Genomic DNA, 19,813 nt, shown 5'->3' with positions numbered 1-19,813 from the left:
TTCCAGAAGACTGCAGGACGATTCACAAAGCCCACCACGACTCAGGAATGTGCAGCAGGATGCCATCTGCGAAGCCACAAGGCTTCACTGCTGGTTCTCATTGCTTAAGATGCCGACACCTGGACTGGAATCCCATTAAAGAATCGGCTCTGGTGAGGATAGCGCTGGATCCCTGAACAGGTAAGTGCCTTTTTATTAAAAGTCAGCAGCTACAGTATTTGTAACTGCTGACTTTAAATTAAATTTTTTTGGAGGGAGGCTGGAGTGCCTCTTCAAGTGCTGCAGAAAATATTTGTTATTGGGAGGCTTTACTTTAATACACATTGAACTGGGTTGCCAACTGTCCAGAAATTTATGGACAGTTTGTAAAAAAAAAAAAAAAAAAAAAGGAGCACTTTCCTGCTGTCCTTAAAGTGATTGTAAAGGTTTGTTTTTTTTTTTCTCAAAAAATAACAAACATGTTATACTTACCTGCTCTGTGCAAGGGTTTTGCACAGGGTGGTCCCCGATCCTCCTTTTCTGGGGTCGTTGTCATTGCTGGAATGATCGGGTTCAGGTAAGTAAAAGGGGGGCTCTGCAGAACAGAAAGTTTTTTTCACCTTAATGCATAGAATGCATTAAGGTGAAAAACCATGAGACTTTACTCCTTTAACTATTTATAAACAGCAGAGAAGAGCCTTTAAAAAATCAGCTACAGAACTGAGCCTGTCCAGTTCTGGAGCCAACCTATTAGTAATTAGCTGAGCTTGCCTTGAGCTCAAATTTGGCATGGCTTTGCCTCGGCTCAGGCAAGGGGGCAGGCCGCAAGTCCGGATGCGTGGTGACGTCATGTCGCTTGGTATCTTTTCCACAAATTTAAAAGAGACTGCCAGGAGGGGGAGTGGGAGGAGAAGAGGACTAAAATCTGAGCCTGCCCTCACTGCCCTGCACGTAAATCTGGCAATTGCTGCTACAGGAAGGGGACTAAAATCTGAGCCTGCCCTCACTGCCCTGCACGTAAATCTGGCAATTGCTGCTACAGGAAGTCAGTGTGTGACAGCTCCAGGTTACATAGAGTCTATGGGGCAGTTGGTCAGTCCCCAGACTTTACCTATACAGAGTTTACTGGATTCTTTCTTACAGTGCAAGGGGAATCTCTGTGGACACTGATGTAAGTGGGGGAGGCTCTGGTAAAGTATTGGCCTTGATAGTATTCAACTGGATCATATTATGAGGATGATGTTAAGATTTGATTTCATGGGGATGCATGGTAAAACGTCATGGCCCTGGTAAGAATCACTATAGGTTAGTTCTTAAAAAAAATAGACGATTTGTTCTTTAGGATCTAGAATAACAGTAGCTATGCTCTGATTTCTCATGTATTGAATTGTATTGTAACTGTACTGTCTTCACTCATGTTGCAAAGTGCTGTGCAAACTGTTGGGGCTGTATATAGCTTGTTTAATAACAAGAAGAATAGCTAAGGGGGGCTTTATCATTCTTGTTACATGCAAAGAAAAAAAATGAATATCCGGAAACAACAAACAGATCACTATGCCTTAGAGAGAACTTGAAGGCCTGGAACTTATTTTGGAAGTATCAAGAACAAAAATTCAATAACTCATTATTTGGCTGTTATGCTGCATACACACGATCAGATTTTCCGACGGGAAATGTTGGATGTCAGGCTGTTGGCAGAAAATCCGACCGTGTGTATGCTCTATCAGGCAATTGCTGTCTGACATTCTGCCAACAAATGTTGGCATGTTCTCAAATTTTCCGCCAACAAATGTGTGTTGTCAGACTTTCCAATTGAGTGTACACAAGTTCGTCGGACAAAGGTCCAAAGTACAAACACGCATGCTCGGAATCAATGCTCACCAAACAAAACATTAGCAGAAGGTGCCCAAAGGGTGCCGCATGACTATTGAACTTCCTTTTTATCAGCTCGTCATACATCTTGTATGTCACTACGTTCGTAATTGTTGGCCAACATTTCTCTGACCATGTCTATGCAAGAGTAGTACGAGCCAACACCCTGCAAACAAAATTCCACGGTTTTGTTGTCGGAAAGTCCGATCGCGTGTACGAGGCTTTAGAGTTACGCCTCACTTTCAAAGTTCCTAGATAAAAAAAAGGCAACATTTTCTCATCTGATATACTTGAACGCTGACTTAACCAACAACTTATATTTCTTATATAGGTAAATAATAGATTGTATAGAGATGATTAAATTTGAATGCTTGAATATCCAGGGCAAATATGAATTAATATCCAGGCTTAAAGTGGAATCAAAGGAGAAGCAGGATCAAAGCGCCTTTGGCCCTAATTCTCCTGTGAGTCAAAAGGAGTACACTTAGTTCTGTATTCCTGTGACCCAGATTCAGCTGACAGTGGGCTAAAGTCTACTGTCGGCTAACATCACTCAACCAGCCCAGACTCTGGAGGGATCCCGACTTTAACACCCGTAGGAGAGCTGTGTTTGCTCCCATACATCCCCATGCAGGCAGTCTTATTCAAGTTAATTAGGATGTAGAGGCAGAACAGACACAACCACTGCTTCCAATTTGACATCCAAGTGAGTGTGGGTCCCCGAATGCATACTGTTGCAATCAGGGACCCGCACCCACACACGGGTGCATGGATGTCAGATTTGGAGCTGTGGCTGTGTCTATGCAGCTGCTGCATCCCGAATTTACATGAATTTGATTACCTGCATAGTGATGCACAAAGCACCTGTGCATCCCTGTGTGAGCCAACATGGCCTCCGCACAGGCATGGCATATGCTTAATCATGCCCATGTGAACTGAGTCCTTACTGTCAATGTCTGAAGTGTTGGGCCCCTGTAAATTTAAATCACTTGCTATTTGACTTTAGAAAAGGTGAAAAGTTTCTGGAATAGAATCGTGAGAATTGTTAATTGAGAGACATCCATTTATCATTAAAAATGACTGTGTTCCTAAATAGTATACAGGAAAGGAATGGAAAATTGTAATAATATGTTAGATAACATGTTAGAAGAATTTCTTAAAAGATAATTATTTGCAGTCCCTTTGCGTGCACCGAACATTTTGTGGATCTCTAGGTGGTAAGTCAGCCAAAAAAATAATTATTGCTACAGTATGTGAACATGCAGATATTACAAAGGAGCTCAGAAAATTCCCACACGGAGCAGAGTAGATATGAGATGTATAACCCAATTATGATGAAATGATTACCAACATTAGCAGAGACAAAACCAGGGATTGATGAGAGAACAGAAAACAGGGCACTGCAGGCCAGGAATTGTGGCTAAGGGGTTAAAGGAACATTAATCTGAGTCACTATAAGGCCCTTTTGAGGCTATTCTATTTTGGTGAATAAATGTAATTCTAGAGTTCCTCTTTTCTCAAGGCAATGAATTCATTCCAAGTGAATGACTCGCTGTAGATGGTGCTTGACATCAAATGGCTTCACACAGTGCTGCCCATTCTTTGTCCTGCAATGAATGGCATGGGACTTGGCATTTTTGGAATGGATGAGCATTTCATAGTGTTTGTAATTCTGTGGTAACCAAAGCTACTTAAAAAGGGAAATTATGGGGTGTTGTGTGCTTTTTCAGAGACCCAGCACACCCTCCTTCAAGGAACATGTACAATTCTCATTTTATTGTAAGGTGCTTCCTCCCACAATGATCTCCCTGGTTAGGAAAGACCCAAACTAAAAATTGAATAGACCTAGGCATAAAATGTATTCTATGCCCTTGTACACACGGTCGGAGAATCTGTCAGAATGAGTCTTATCGGACCGTGTCGTCGGATAATCCGACTGTGTGTGGTATGCATCGGACTGATTCTGTTCGAATCTCCGTCCGACCCAATTTTCCAACATGTTGGAAATATTTCCCGACCAACTGGGCCGGATGGACCTAATCCGATCATGTGTAGAGCATTTTCATCGGACCAAGTGCCACGCATGCTCAGATCAAATTCCTACATCAAAGCTATTGGCTACTAGCCTGAATGTAGTCCCATCGTAATGAAATTACGTCATCACGTTCTGAAAGATCGGATTTTTCGCCAACTTGGCCTGACCGTGTGTATGCAACAGTTTCGGACACAATCCGTCTGACTAAATCCGACAGGCAAAATCCGACAGATTTGGTTGGCAAAATCTCCGACCGTGTGTACATGGGCTAAAAGGAAGCTGATCAAGCTACCCACAACAGCCACTCAACTGACAACCACTTTTTTACTAGGGAATTTACTTTTTGTCACTGATTTGTTTTCCTTTGTGCTGCTACAAATTAGCAATGTTCACAGGACCATTTTGAACAGGCACTGGCACCAAGGTATTGGCCCATACTTTGCTGTTTTAGGGTTAAAGGGTATCACAACCAAAATCATATTTGTAGAAAATCACTCCTATATTTTCTCTGCAACCTGCCTGTAGCAGACAAATACAAAAGGCCTTCTGCAAAAACAAATCAAATGATTCGGTGGCCATACTTTTGCTGCATGCCAATGTTCTTTCAATAAGCCTCCACCTCTGTTTAATTATTTCTAGCCTTCTCATTACTCTGGATGATCTTGAAGTGTGAAATCGTACTTTATGAAGAATACCACATATTTATTCCTTTGAATTCTATGATATGTATTCATTACACCTGGTTACTAGGCACTGCTGGGTCAAACACTTTACAGAGCCTGCCTTCAGGAAGCACAGTAAGTACAGGAAACTCTCGACATCATTTCTGCTTGCAGGCAGCAAGGTACTATTGGATATATAGTCTTTAAAAATTTAAATAAAAGCAAAGGAATTCGCTGAGAAAAATCTGCAAAGCATGCAGGCACAAAAGTGCATCCAGACACAGTCACTGCAGGTAATCGCTGGCTGTGTGAACTGTCATGGATAGCTGCAGCTTCCATCAGCCTATCCTTTTTATGCTTATGCTGTGATATTTGTTTCACCCTGTATCTAATTGTGAATATTGGGCAGAGTACCGGAACACCAACAAGGGTGACTAGAACTTGTTACATTTTTCAGAGGATTCCCTAGCAATGGCCACGTTTCCTCCATATGATAGATATCTTCTATGGAGTGAAACCATTCAGAGAAGGAAGGGGCACACTTTGATTTCCAGTGCCTGGGAATCAGAATTTGCAGATAAGCAGATGTCTGATTAGAGACCTTTTTGTAGCGTCTCATAGAGCAGTCTGCGATGTGTAAGACGTAGGAGTGAGAGAGATTTTGGTTTCCGTGATAAGTTTAATTAGCTCGCATAATTTTTTCCAGAAGGGCACCAGATGAGGACAGTCCCACCATATGTGTACAATCGTGCCCTGTGCTTGCTCACACTTCCAGCATGAGTCCAAGGACAGTGGGTACCATTGGTACCACTTTTTAATTTTATCCGGTGTGACGTACCAGTGTGTTAAAAGCTTATAAGACATTTCCTGTAGTCTTGTATGTATGTAACAGCAACGCAGTGAGAAACTACAGAAAATGATACGTTTAGACTTGAGTCCCTCTTTAATATGAGACCGGCACATAAGCCAAAAATAAAATTTCCCAATATGCTTAATAAACTGGGCACCAAGACAAGTGGGGTTTGTTCACTGAGTACCATCCATACAGAGACTCTGCCAGGTCATTCACATACGCCTTTGTTTATAGTTTGTTGATGTCAGATGAAGCACAGTGTAACGAAATGACTAGTTCATGAGAGCCTTTTGTCTGTGTGCAACTTCCATGATGCTGATGTAATGCACATTGCAGATCTCTCAAAGTCATTCAAAGTGCCAAAGTAAATTCAGAAACCACTATGGCATAGAGAGGCATGCAGAATGCTGATGCTGTGAGCTGCATTTAAAAGTACTTTGATCAGCTGTGTGGAAAAAACATATGAACAAACAAGAACAAGCGTAAAAGATACAATATTTAATTACATTGTATCCTATAAAACAGAAGCAACCCAACTTGTAAAAAAAATTGGTAGCTGTCATGACAAGTCAGCCTAGCAAAACAACAATTTGAACTAAATTCAAGCTGCCTTTAATTACAGTAGAGTAACATAAAATTTACATTTTTAGCCTGGATAAATACTTTAGCGGGAGTGTTTTCATGTGATTTTGAAGCAGTGTTTGTTTGTTTTTTTGTCACGCATTGAATTTCAGCATTTTTGTTTTAGCCAATCAAAGGCAAATTATTAGAATGAGGCAGTTATTTAGGTGCTCCTGTTTCTACTGGGGCCAAAAATGCGTGATCATGCTCCTCCATTTTGAATCAAAAATGAATGTGTTGGGACTTTACATGAGACCACGACAACAGTACATTGGTCTCCATCCCCAGTAGTATGAAATCAGAATGGGAAATAGGGGCAAGAGAGGGGCAATTGGGACTTTACATGAAACACAACACTAGGGCATAATGAGTCATTAACATAATGTAAAAAAGATGGATATTTATTAATACCATGCTCCTACATTGTTTTTTGAGCGCAAGCACATCACTGAGATGTGAACGGGCACATCAGAATATTATATTCAGTGTTTAGTAATTAAGTGCTTCAAGAAACACACTTCTAATCACTCAGGTGTAACCAAGGAGGCTGTAGACAGGTTGCAGCGTTTTTTTTTGTCTGGTGCAGTTTTCTAAGGCCCCTTTCACATGACCGGATAGAATTGTGCTTTTAGCTGCGGATTTGATAGTTTTCTACTGCAGCTAAAAGCACACAATGCTTTCCTATGGCCCCATTCACACACTGTGTTTAGCTGCGATTTAGTTACATGCGGTTTGGTGCAGATAGAAAAAATAGAATTGACTGCGTCCAAGAGCGATTTAGTGCAGCTATCTGCACATAACCGCAGGTAATCGCAGTGTACTATTTCACCAGCAGATAGCAGCGTGAGAAAAAAAAAGATATAGATGGAAATAGATGGTTTGAAATGCAGAGGACCGAAATGCATCATGGGTAGATTCAAGGGACCCAAGAAAAAACAATTAAAAAAAAGGGTTGCTATGGGAATTACTACCGCAGCTAAACGCAACCGCATGTAATCGCACTGTACAAATGCAGCTGATCGCAGTGCCTGGAGTCTTGAATTTCACAGAACAAATTATATGCTTTTAACTGCGGCAGAACAGCCGTCCGTGTGAAAGGGGCCTAAATGTGTGGAGAATGCATCACTGGTGGTAAACGCCCATAAGGTTAGTGATGACATAAGAATTAACATCTGGCTGCTAACAATTTTACAAAATAGCTTGAGTCTTCTCCTGGTGTCTATGTCACTGTCTGGGTGACTTGGACACTTCCCACACCCATTGACAGTCCGGCTACAGGGTCCTCTTTGGCTACAGAAAACTGCAGAGGCGTAATTACATCCCAACAAGAAGACCTGTCGGCTATGGGCACAGACAATTTAGCTCACCAGTCTCTATTACTGGAAGAAGTGCCAGCGAGGAACAAGTGATGGCAGATTGTGGCAAGTCAAAAATAAATACTAAAGATTCAGCTTTCAAAAACAAAAAAAAACAAAAAAAAAACACACAAACATGTTCTATTCACCTGCTCTGTGTAATGGTTTTGCAGAGAGCAGCCCCAATCCTCCTCTTCTTGGGTCCCCTGCCGGAACTCCTGCCCCCCCCCCCCCTGCTGAGTGCTCGCTCCCAAGCCGCCTGTGTGTGTCTATAAAACACACTGAGCGCAGATAGGCTCTGTACCAAGCTCCCTCCTCACTGGTTGTGACTGACATAAGTGGGAGCCAATGGCTCCTGCCACTGTGTCTCAGCCAATGAGGAGGAAGAGACCTGGTAGAGCCATTGTACCTGTGCACATCACCGGATCAGGATCCAGCTCGGGTAAGTATTGGGGGACTGAGCTGCATGCTAAAGGTGTTTTACCTTTATGCATAGAATACATGAAGGTATAAAACCTTCAGCCTTTACAACCACTTTGAATCAATGAACAATGGTAGTATAAGTGGTGTGGATTGGGAGAGGACTGGCCATACATGTTTTATGAATTATTTTTTTGGTTCAACCAGCAGGTTAAAGAAGAGAGTAAGTCACTTAATGTGAATATGGGAATCCTTTGGTTGAGCTATCATACTCTGCCAATGGGAAGTCTTCCTGCCATCAGAATTCACTGATCAGCACTACTGGCTATAGCCAGAAATGCTGATCAGTAGCGGCCTGTAATGCAAGGCACAGGGGTTTGCGCCTCTAATTTATTATTTCGGCCCCAATCTACATGTGGGGCGCCGAACGCATTGCTTGCGATATGTTTTTTTTTTAGAAGCACGTGATTCTAAAAAGGCTTAAAAAAAAAGGTGGGCTCAGGACACAGAGCACTGCGCCCAAGCTCACCTAGTTGTGAGACAATAGCAAATTAATATTTGATATTGTCTTCTTTATTTTACTCCCAGCCTATCAGGAAGCGGGTCCTGAGACCTGTTACCTGATTGACTGAGAAGAAGTGATCCTATTGGCCGCCGAGGAGGAGGGGGGGTTGACACAGGGGAAGTTGCCGTGAAGCACCAGGAGTAGGAGACGCCGTGGGTGCCTGTGACCTGACCAACTGGGGGGTGGCGATGGGTGGATTGTTTGCCCCCCACCAAAAAAATAATTATAAATAATGTAAAAAAAAAAAAAATATATATATATATATATATATATATATATATATATATATATATATACACACACACACACATACACACACATACACACACCACCAGCCACCACTGGTGCTGATCAAGGTAAAATTTTCAAAAAGAAGGTTGAAAGCAAGTGGATTGATAGATCGGTTTGTGTGCAACCAGCCTACCCATACATAAATCGAAACTCATATCAATCTCTGTATGACTGACTTAGGAAAAAAAAAATTCACCTGAAGATGGGCTTTAATTGGTGTTATACCATTTCTTTGTCAATCCCATACAGTCCTGTAATGTAGAGACTGTTATACCATTTTTATTGCTTCCTTTCTAATATCACAGCTCTCTAGCAATCCTTAGATAGCAGCAGTGGAAAAACAAAAACTTTATCTTTATCCCTTCTTTCATCAATAAAATGTTTCTTTTTTTTTCTATTGGATGACCACAGCCAACAACAAAAAAAAAATAGTTCCAGATAATGGGGAATAACAAAATAATCATATAATTCATGGAAATACCAGTCCATATGCTTTCTGTATTATCCCTCAGCATTTACTTAAGGTCAACAAGAATAATGTGAAAAATGTGAATTAAAATCACTCATCGAACTACTCATTTATAGCCCAGTAGTCCTAGGCTTGGTACACTCTTTGGCTCTGATGAAGAAAGGGTTACGTTTGAAATGCGTTAGCCATAAAGGATCCCGGTGAGGTAACCCTGCAGTCTGAAGTTTACCAAGTCTAGGTCTACTAGTCTACAGATGAGTATATCGATGAGCAAATTTAATTCACATTTGTGAGTATTATTCTTGTTGATCTTAAAGAGGAAGTAAACTCTCCCACTCTGATGCTTCTCTTCATTTAGTCCATTATAATAAGTAATTATCAGACTATAGCCACTGTAATCCAGCTCTGAATAATTCTGCAGCCTCCTGGGAGTTCAGTGTTGTGTGCCGTAGGAAGTTCTGATAACAGATAGATAAGCACATAAAGAGTGTGCCGTAAATCGGTGGAGATCTGGGCATGCTCAGTGACTTCATTCTAAAGAACAAAAAGGATTACAACAATACTAAGCAAGTAACGAGATATCTACAAGCAGCGTTCATTAGGGTTTTTTATGCTGATTTACATGGGACAAAGTTGTGGGGGAGGGTTTACAACCACTTTAACCACTTGAGATCCACGCTATAGCCAAATGACGGCTACAGCGGGGATCTCCTTTTCCGGAACGACGTCAATAGACGTAGTCCCGTGTACGAGCGGCCTGCGCGCCCCCTGAGGGGCGCGCGCGCCGCGCTCTGTGATTGGCGAGTCCATGAGACTCGCCTGATCACCGATCCGTGCAAGGGGTCGATCCCGACCCCTTATCACGTGATCAGCTGTCAGCCAATGACAGCTGATCATGTGATATAACGGAGCCGGTAATCGGCTATTATTCCTCCTCACGCTGTCAGAGAAAAAAAAAGCCGATCACCGGCGGCCGTGATCGGGACATCAGTCCCGCTCACGGTCAGCCCTGCTAGTGCCCACCTGCCCCCTGCAGTGCCACATTTAATAAAAGTAAGTGCCCCCGTCAGTGCCACCCAGCAGTGCCCACAGTGCCACCCAGCAGTGCCACCCAGCAGTGCCCACAATCTGCCTCAAAGGTGCTGCACCCCAGTGCCACACATCCATGCCCATCAGTGTCATCTACCAGTGCCCAGCAGTGCCGCCCATCAGTGCCCAGCAGTGCCACCTATCAGAGCCACCTATCAGTGCCACCTATCAGTGCCACCTATCAGTGGTACCTATCAGTGCGCATCCGTGCCACCCATCCGTGCCACCCATCCGTGCCATCTTATCTGTGCCCATCTTTGCCCATCAGTGCCGCCTTATCTGTGCCCATCGGTGCCGCCTTATCTGTGCCTATTAGTGCCGCCTTAACTATGCCTATCAGTGCCCACCAGTGCAGCCTATCAGTGCCCACCAATGCAGCCTATCAGTGCCCACCAATGCAGCCTATCAGTGCCCACCAATGCAGCCCATCAGTGCCCACCAGTGCAGCCCATCAGTGCAGCCTATCAGTGCAGCCTATCAGTGCCGCCTAATCAGCGCACTTCAATGAAGGAGAAAAATGACCCATTTGCAAAATTTTATAACAAACTATTAAAACATGATTTATTTATTTATTTTTTTTGCATCTTTTTTTGTTTGTTTAGCAAAAAATAAAACTCCGAGCTGTAACTAAATACCACCAAAAGAAAGCTCTATTTGTGGGAAAAAAATGATAAAAATTTCATTTGGGTACAGTGTTGTATGCCCGCGCAATTGTCATTCAAAGTGCATCAGCGCTGAAAGCTGAAAATTGGTCTGGGACTGAGGGGGGTTTAAGTGCCCAGTAAGCAAGTGGTTAAATAAATGCCGTGAGATAATGCTAGTGCATAGGCTGATGTGTCCTCTTTCGTTTGTCTTTTGTAGTGACTTCAGGGCATCTACTGTCCTAGAGGGCAGCAAAGCTCTAAGCATTCCCCAGCAACGTGGTGTCACCTTTTACATCTGTACCAGGCTATCACACTCATGTGCAAGAGACATTCCGCCATTGTTCATATGCTTTATGTGTTGGGCTGAAAGGGACTGCACATTTTCTCCAAAGCCCAGCTCTATCCAATTATTGTTCTATTTTGGATAGAATAATGAAAGGGAAAGATGTTGAAGGCATGCAACCCCTGCCAGATTTTTATTGCTTCCCTCCCCCACTGACAACATTTTCCCTTACTTCCTGTCCCAGGGACAGGTTTCTCCCATCTGCACTCTATTCAAAACTAGAGACAAACAGGTTTTGCCTAGAATAAACTCCTAATTTTAATGTCAAAAAGGAAGGGACATACCAGCAAAATGTGCAGTAAATCAAGGCAAGGCTGTGCATTATCCAGTTCTGGGTCAAATCAAAACAGGTCACTGACATTTTACAAGAGTCCACAATTAGAGTAGTATAGCATAGCATGTTCCAGTATCCTTGAAGCATAGTAATAGGGCATGCTTGATGTCAACGCTAAAAACAAATGGGTTTTCTGCTGGATCATTTCAATATATCATTTGAGACTGGAAGCCTTCTTGAGACTATGTTATCAAACTTGGACTGAATAGAACCTTCACATTTTTTCACTAAGCCATTCACATTCAAGCTTATTGACCTCTCAGGTTGGAAGAAGATAATTATTACATAGAAGCACCCTACAGTTGCTGTTTTCTGATAACATCTGGTATTTTCAGCTTCTGGTCACAGCTTATGTCGCCTGTGTAATAAATCTACAAACCAGACTGAACAGGCCATAGCTGAATACTTGAGTGTGTGTGTTCTGTTCTATAGAGCAGAAAACCATCAGGTAGATGTTTACCAATTTGCTGGAATACACCATAACAGAACTTTTGTGCTCCATTAACCCCCCACATAAGGAGTTTTGCAGTTTTTGTCTTTATTTATTTTGCATAGTCCCCAATCAGCTCTGTGGTTTTAAAGCCAGTCACCTGACAGGCTAGTAAAAATGTGTTGCACTATCTTGACTCACAGCACTGTCTCAATCTGTAACCCTGTCTTGTCTTCTTTTCTTTCATCAGATATGTTCAGCTGCCTTCAAGGAGCAGCCAAAAGGACATACTAAGGCCCCTTTCACACTGGGGCGGGAGCAGCGTCGGCGGTAAAGCGCCACTATTTTTAGAGCCACTTTACCTTCATTTTAGCGGTGGTATGCGGCCGGAAAAAAACGCCCTGCTAGCGGCCGAAAAAGGGTTAAAACCGGCCGCAAAGTGCCGCAGTAGCAGCGCTTTGCTGGCGGTATAGCTGCGCTGCCTCATTGATTTCAATGGGTAGGAGCGGTTTAGGAGCGGTGAATACACCGCTCCTTCACCACTCCAAAGATGCGGCTAGCAGGACTTTTTTCACCGTCCTGCTAGCGCAACGCTCCAGTGTGAAAGCACTCCGGTTTTTACACTGGAGTGAAAGGGGCCAGATTTTTTCAGGCGCTATACAGGCGCTATTTTTAGCGCTGTAGCGCCTAAAAAACACCCCAGTGTGAAAGGGGCCTAAAGGAAACATGCTAAAGAACAAGGGGGTGAAAGTCACCAAGCGATTCAATGGATGGTGCAAACTTTTCTTCTGTGCTCTGGTTATTGCTTACCATAAATTTGCTAAATGGGAGGAAGAGAAAATCTTGCCAACTAAAATATTTCAATATGATATAGGTGTTTCTAAGACCACGACAGAGAATACAAGAATGAATATTGCCAACCTTAGAAAGAAGTCAATTTTGTGAATTTTATGTATATGCAGCAGGTCAAAGTGGGGGCCCTGTTCATTTAGGTATTGGATGTAGTTGCTACTGCTGCAACTTTCTAATTCCAGGAATTATCTTATTTTTAAACTTATGTTGGTGCATCTTGGTTACATCCAATTCTTTATATCTTAAATCTAGAAGGTGCCGGTGGATACAAAAATTTTCTTTATTGTTTTATTTTTTAAAGTGTCACCCTTCCGTTTGCTCCTTGCTGCAAAGGCCAGTTATAGGTGGGGTGGTTGCCATTTGTTTGTACTGAATTCCTACATCCTCAGCAGCCCTTCAGCTGCGACGTATTAAGAATTAGAGCTGGACCCATGCAAGTTGAAAAAAATTAAAATACATTACTGGAGTTCAGCCTTAAGGTGTTTTTTTTTTGTAACTGATCAAAAAGCTATGAAAATTAAAAGCTGGCACTGGCAAGAAATGTAGCTAGTGTCAGAGGACAAAAGAGCTGTTCATACTGCATTATGGGAACAAGGGGCCTTGATCAACTCTTTCATCAGAAACTTTGAAAGCAGCCAAAAAAAGGCAGCTCCTAATAAAAGTTCTTCCTGGCGATATATTTATAATTGAAGCATTAGTAGCTGTGTACAGGCTTTTGTTCTTATAAAATCAACAGACGAAAGTGCAATCTAAAAATGCTACCTGCCTTGTACCAAGCTACTTTTTTGTAGTTTTAGTAGAGTTACCCTTTAAAACAACCCCCACACACCAGATCCCACACTTAACTTCCCCCCTCCCCATAGACCTTCACCGTAGGGCCTGTTGGAAGCCTCTGAAAAGTATCTCTGCCAGGCATACACAGTAGTATCCCAATTACAAGACTGGCCTCAATTAGTCTCAATGGTGGATGACCTTCCCATAGAATGTTGTGCAATCTGGCTGGGAGGCATTCTGAGAAGAGACTGTGCAGTGTCCATCAGCCTGAACCACAGCGAAAGTCTATTAGAAATGGGGACACGTACATGTAGGCTTTTTTTTTTTTTATGTATACAAAGTAATGTGCAAAATTATGTAACATGTAGGATGTGGAATACCTGTGGTAAGCATTCTTCCAATTACTGGAAGAATAAAAGAACACATTCTAAACGGGAACTTAAGTTAGTATTTACCATATTACCTTGTTCGGAACATTCCAGTTTTCCAGCCTTGAAACGGATATTCCTCCAATATATCCGGCATGATTGGTGTAGGTAGTCTGGGTGATTTGCTATGTGGCAAAGTTCCCATGTGGCTGAACATGTCAGTGGATCTAATGGAAATCCTGTCCTTCTTTTTACGAGGTAATGTACCATGGATACAAACATCCTGAAATGAATCAGCCCGCCGCTCAGCAAGGGGGGATTTGCTGCTTAGAAGATCCATTGAAGATGTCAGTGGGAACTGATGGTTCGTTTGCACATTTCTATGGTAACTGGCAAATTTCCCAGCAGCCATCATTCTTCAGTCCTAACAAAAAAGGAAGGAACAGAGCAGGTTTCAAAATTGTGGAGACAAAAAGGCATGGCATACTTAACTTTCAAGAGAGGCTCTGTCAGGTGAAAGACTCTACATCTCTCCTCACAGACTGGCCTCTTGTGTTCACCTTGGAACGTGAGAGCTTTCCATTCAGAAGGCTTCTGTGACTTTGGCCACTTTCCATCAGTGTGAGAACTAACTCTCAACAAGGCAATCATGCTTTTGGGACTGGGTTTTGTTTCTAAAGTTGACAGATTATGTAATTGTTTTTAGATCGTGACCTTTACAGCCATTTTCTCAAAGTGAACACTTCCGTGTAAAACACTGCAACTTCAACAGAAAGAATTATAACACCATTATAATTGCCTACATTTTTTCAAGCGTGAAGGCTACATATTTATCATGGGGTCTCGATTCATACTTTTGTTCTGAATCCAAATAGAAAAAAGCTGGTAAGGCTCAAATATAAAAATTGAATAGTTGTGATTGCGCCCCATAGCATTCAGATTCTTAAACATTCTGACTAGCACTATAAAATAAGTGATGGAATTTTACAGCTTGCTGTACCAAAGCAGTTACTTTTCCTTTTATGTTTTTTTTATAGTTCTAAAAGTATGAAAAAGAGTGCATCACCAGATATGTTAAAGCATATTTGGCAACTTATAATTAGCTATAGCATAGAGTTCATTTATTTTCAAAAACAAATCAATTTGATCTTACACAAATATTAACATCATGATCACTAGAGGCATCTTAAAGCCAAATCGTGCTTTCTGCATAAGACAAAAGAGGAGATTTGCTTTAGGCTGGTCACACACTGTTCGGATTTAGTCTGGTTCCCAGCTGAAATATGCTCAATGGGTGGCCCTGCCAGCCTCGTTCCATTCAACAATATTAAATGGTTTTGTCAAAGGTGTCTGCTGGATAATTTTCAGCTGAACTGCGGCTGCATCCAGGCAGGGTCAGCTGTTAAAATACAATAGCCGTAGTGGCTTTCCTCCATGCTATATCGGGCATCTACATGGCAACTAGTATTTTCAGGAGATGATCAGCAATAGGCCTACTACCTATTTCTATTAGTACAGGTTTTCTCCAAGCTTTTGTGGTGAGTGCCAACAGCTGTTGAATAGTGGAAAGAAAGAAGGGAAAGATAAAGAACTGGCATATGTACACAAAGAAGCAATAAGAAAGCCTGTTTTCATATGCTCCTACCCAGTAACGATCGTGCAAGCATATTGGACTGCTTTATATGGACAGCTGGATGCCAACACACAGGCTGATTAGCAAAAAAAGCTTATAACTTGGTTATTGAAAATCAAGTTCAACAGATATCTAGTAGGAAATTACACTGAAATTGGAAAGCGACATGAGAGCACCACTAGTGCATGTATTCAGAATAAACAAACCCTTCAGTTAACAAGGGAACAATCTTCACAGGCATGGATGATCCATATTTTGAATAAGCCAAAAGATGGTCATTCATGCAAATTCTGGAATGACCAAATCTATTGTTAAATATACAATCCAGACATGCTGTTGGTACCAAAAGGTCTGGATTGTAGTGGCTGGCTGAGTCTGTTAAAGATGAGGTCTTCTGCAGCCAAGACCCAGAAGTGTGGGGTGACTTGATCAGTCTATAAATTAGTTGACCTTAGCAGTTACACATAAATACGGTACACACAAAAGCTGCTTAAGTGTGTTTTTATTGAGCTACACACAGTTATCATCATTCCTGATCACACAAGTCCTGGGAACTTGATGCTCACCAGGCTGTGCTGTGTAAATATTTAGTATCTGGTATTTGATAAATGCCAAGGTGTTTGGAGTCTGTCTGTACCATTTTCTCTAGTCATGCCTTGAATGCGGTTTCTTAGCAGCTCTCTGGCAGCTGGGGAATGATATTAGAACATCAAAAAAACTATTGTCTCTTGTAATCTAGGCTAACATCTCAAAAGGAGTACACACTTAGGAAACTTCAAAAGTAATTTTAGTTTGTATAACAAGAGATAAACTTTTTTGTTCCAGAGAGAGAGAGGAAAAAAAGAAAGGGCAAATAGAGTTTTGTTTACATCTTCAATAGGGTGACCAAAATATAGGTCAACACCTCTTTCCCTAACCTTCATTGTGATGAGGAATTCACTATGAGAAGTCCAAAGTGAAACAAAGTCTTCTGAACATGTATGATCGGTGATATATTGTGGAACTGACAACAATGATGTTATGAAGTAACATAAATACAAATGACAAAAAGCATCATGAGCAACCAGCAATCCTGTTTCAATGATATGACTACAGTAAACTCAAAACTTAAATCTCCCTAATTTTACTGCCTGACCCCCCTACATCTTCTCCTGCACATTCTTTTGCCCTTTTTCTACCCCACCAATCCAGGTAGCAGAAAAAAAACAAATGATACCTCTGGGTATGGACAAGCATAAAACTGACTCCCCATCTCCAAATGCAACAACGCTGTCTGGTTTAATTCTCCAAATTTGAGCACTGTGATAGTTTGGCTGTCAATTACTCCGTCATGCAACACTGTACCCTAATTTATTTTATACCATTTTTTAAAGACACCTAGAGCTTTATTTTTTTGGCATTTAATACAGTTTTTTTAAATAATGAAAATAAAAATATAAAACAACAATTAAAATTTATTATTAAAAAGTTTCCCTTACTTTCTTTAAAATAAAAATGCCACAGTAAGAAGACCCCCAAAATTATATTGTTCTGGAATGCAGACACCCCAAGGTGACCAACTTTTTTTTTTTTCTACAATTTTTTTTAGAAATGAACAAAGTGTTAGTGCTAAGGGGTGAAACACAGACCTTGAGAATTGTGCACTAGATACATTAAAGTGGTTGTAAACCAGGGGTCCTCAACCTGGGGCCCTCCAGCTGTTGTGGAACTACAAGTCCCATGAGGCCTTGCAAGACTGAGTTACAAGCATGACTGCCAAAACCAGAGGCATGATGGGACTTGTAGTTCTGCAACAGCTGGAGGGCCACAGGTTGCGCACCCATGTTGTAAACCCTTAAGCCCCATACACACTATCAGTTTTTTTACAGAGTTTTCCTTCAGGTTTAACAAAACCATGTAGTGCAACGGCCTGCCAGATTGCATACAAATTGAAACTCTTAAGGTTTGACCTCATATTATATGGTTTTGGTAAATCTGAAGGAAAAACTCAGCAGAAAAACTGATGGTGTGTATGGGGCTTTACAGATACCCAGTGAAGTGACTGGCCTCAGGTGATACACAGAGATGAAACAAATCCTCCTACATAAGTCATTTCCGTTTATCTACAGTCATCTTTCCCCTACATACAAAGTGCATAATTTACATAGGATTTCTCAGCTCTGAAAAGTAGGGGACAGAGAGCCGAGATTAAATCAGTAAGGAGAGCTCTGAGATCTGATTGGCGGGAAGGGACACACCCCTTCACACAGCACACAGGAACAGAGCTGAGGCTGTCAATAATAGACCATGTTGTCCCTGTCACCATTTTTTTTCTGGTGTCAGGAAAACTTGTCAGAAGTGATTTATGCTGATAGAGGAATGAGGCAGCCAACAGAGATGACACTTCATACTCTGGAATGAGAAAAGCACACACTATAGAGGGATATGCTTTGTTCATATTTCATGTCTGTGGATTACAACCACTTTAAAGCGGGTGGAGCCGCTGCTTACAGCACAGGATTGAAGCAGCAGAAGCCAGGAGGCTCCCGCTTGCTCAAGCAGCAGCCTGCAGAAGAGAGGTTGAAAAACTGCTGGGGGTGGTGCAGGGGGCGGAGAGCCCAGTCCTGATGCATCTGGACAGTAACTGCTAATGCCGAGCTGAGAATTGCTGCGAGTTGTCCTGAGCGCGGCTCTGAATTCCGGAGACGCGCTCAGCCTCAGAGTCAGTAAAAAAAAATTCCCTTTGGGAGGAATTGCACGTTGAGCCCCCCCCCGGATCCGCCCCCTGGCCTGGTAGACAGCATACAGTTCAGTGCTTCAGGTCTTTGTCACAGATTGTATGTAGAATGTATGTTCCTTGTTAAAGAAGATTATTTTTAAAGTTGTTATGGGTAAAGTTACACTTTAACCAATGCTTACCTAGAATTTTGCTAAAAAAATGTCAGTTAGTATTTGCTGTCTGTGTTAGGAAGCTTTCCTTTCAATTTCTGTCACAGAGATGCAACAGGAAGTTAGAGGCAATCCCTCTCAGACAGTTGTCACCAGAACAGCTGTCCCGTTAGTAAGATTTTCCTTCACCTCCTGTTCTGGTAACAACTGTGCATGGACAGAGATGGCAATAAAAACCTGACAGGGGTTCTAAAAAAAAAACGCAACAATTTTTACCATACATATACTTTAAAATTTGACCCACCCAAAGGCAAAATGTAATATTTAACTGAATTGTGGCTTTAGCATTCAGCTCAAGGACACAACAACCTAATGCAAAGTTCTGAACCTGCTGTAAAATTCCAAGAATCTGAATTTGAGGGAGCGTGTTTGAATGTGAAAGTATATTACTCAAGTCGCTGGTGACAGCTGCACACTTTCAACCTCGTCTTTGGAAGTGCACAGCTGTGCTGGGTAACAGATCAGCTCAGGAAAAGAAGAAAAGTCTACTGAAAAGTCTCCCACTATCCAGAAAACAAGCCATTTAACCCCTAAAATTGTCCATACTGCTTTAATATAAACTGCCACAGCACATTATCAATATAGGAACACATGTAATAAAGTTATATTATCTAATATTGACAAAGACATAACACACGTTTTTCATAGCGGTGCACAAACTTTGAAAACTTTCAGTTGATGAACAACTACAAGCCTCAAAATGCCTGATCATTACTTGGTAGATTTGCTGGGACTTGTAGTTTTCTATCTGCTGGCCAGCTACAATAGACAACCATACAAAAAAGGAAGGCAGGAAGGCACAAGACACAAATTCATTATTACGAAGAGCTTATAGTGGGCATATAAAGGAAAAATTCAGTGAAAACCTATTTCTGCAAAAGTTGAGCTTCACCCACTTCCCCAGACTTGCTGATGGCCAGTGAGCCTGGCTACCCATTGACAAATGAATAGTGAGGCTTTGGTTCCTAACATGACAACACTCACTCACTACTGTATCTATGAAGCAGCAGCAATGCCATCCTATTACAAGTATTAGGACTACATAACATCTCCCCTTTCCTCATCAAATTAAAGAAGTTAATTAAAGAGGTTAACTCTGGTAAAAAAAAAAAAAGTTAGCGATCTACAAATCCTGTAGCTGCTGACTGTAAATAATAGGACACTTACTTGTCAATGGATCCAGCACCGCCCTCACCCATTCTTCACTAGCCTTTGAGTTCTCAGTGATGGCATCAAGAAATGTAGGCAGCAGGCTTTGCTGCTTGCGGCCTCACAGCCAGCTGCACTACTAGGTAT

The 19,813-nt window shown here is 41.8% G+C and overlaps 1 protein-coding gene across 2 annotated transcripts in view; it reads right to left on the bottom strand.

The window, feature by feature from the left end:
• The window catches only part of BCAR3 (BCAR3 adaptor protein, NSP family member), a 172,766-nt gene that overhangs the window by 132,064 nt on the left and 20,889 nt on the right, over positions 1-19,813 (bottom strand). The window contains exon 2 of one of the 2 annotated variants that reach the window (XM_077452891.1): positions 14,052-14,380. The exons of the other annotated variant lie outside the window; for it this stretch is intronic. Coding sequence (XP_077309017.1) covers positions 14,052-14,371 — 320 coding nt within the window. The 5' untranslated portion in view covers positions 14,372-14,380. The remainder of the gene's footprint in view (positions 1-14,051; positions 14,381-19,813) is intronic. 2 annotated transcript variants of the gene reach the window in all.

This window comes from Lithobates pipiens, unplaced genomic scaffold, assembly GCF_037356315.1.
Source record: "Lithobates pipiens isolate NorthernLeopardFrog02 unplaced genomic scaffold, aLitPip1_a1.2 Scaffold_23, whole genome shotgun sequence".
Lineage (NCBI taxonomy): Eukaryota > Metazoa > Chordata > Amphibia > Anura > Ranidae > Lithobates > Lithobates pipiens.
This window is presented reverse-complemented; position numbering and strand designations above follow the sequence as displayed.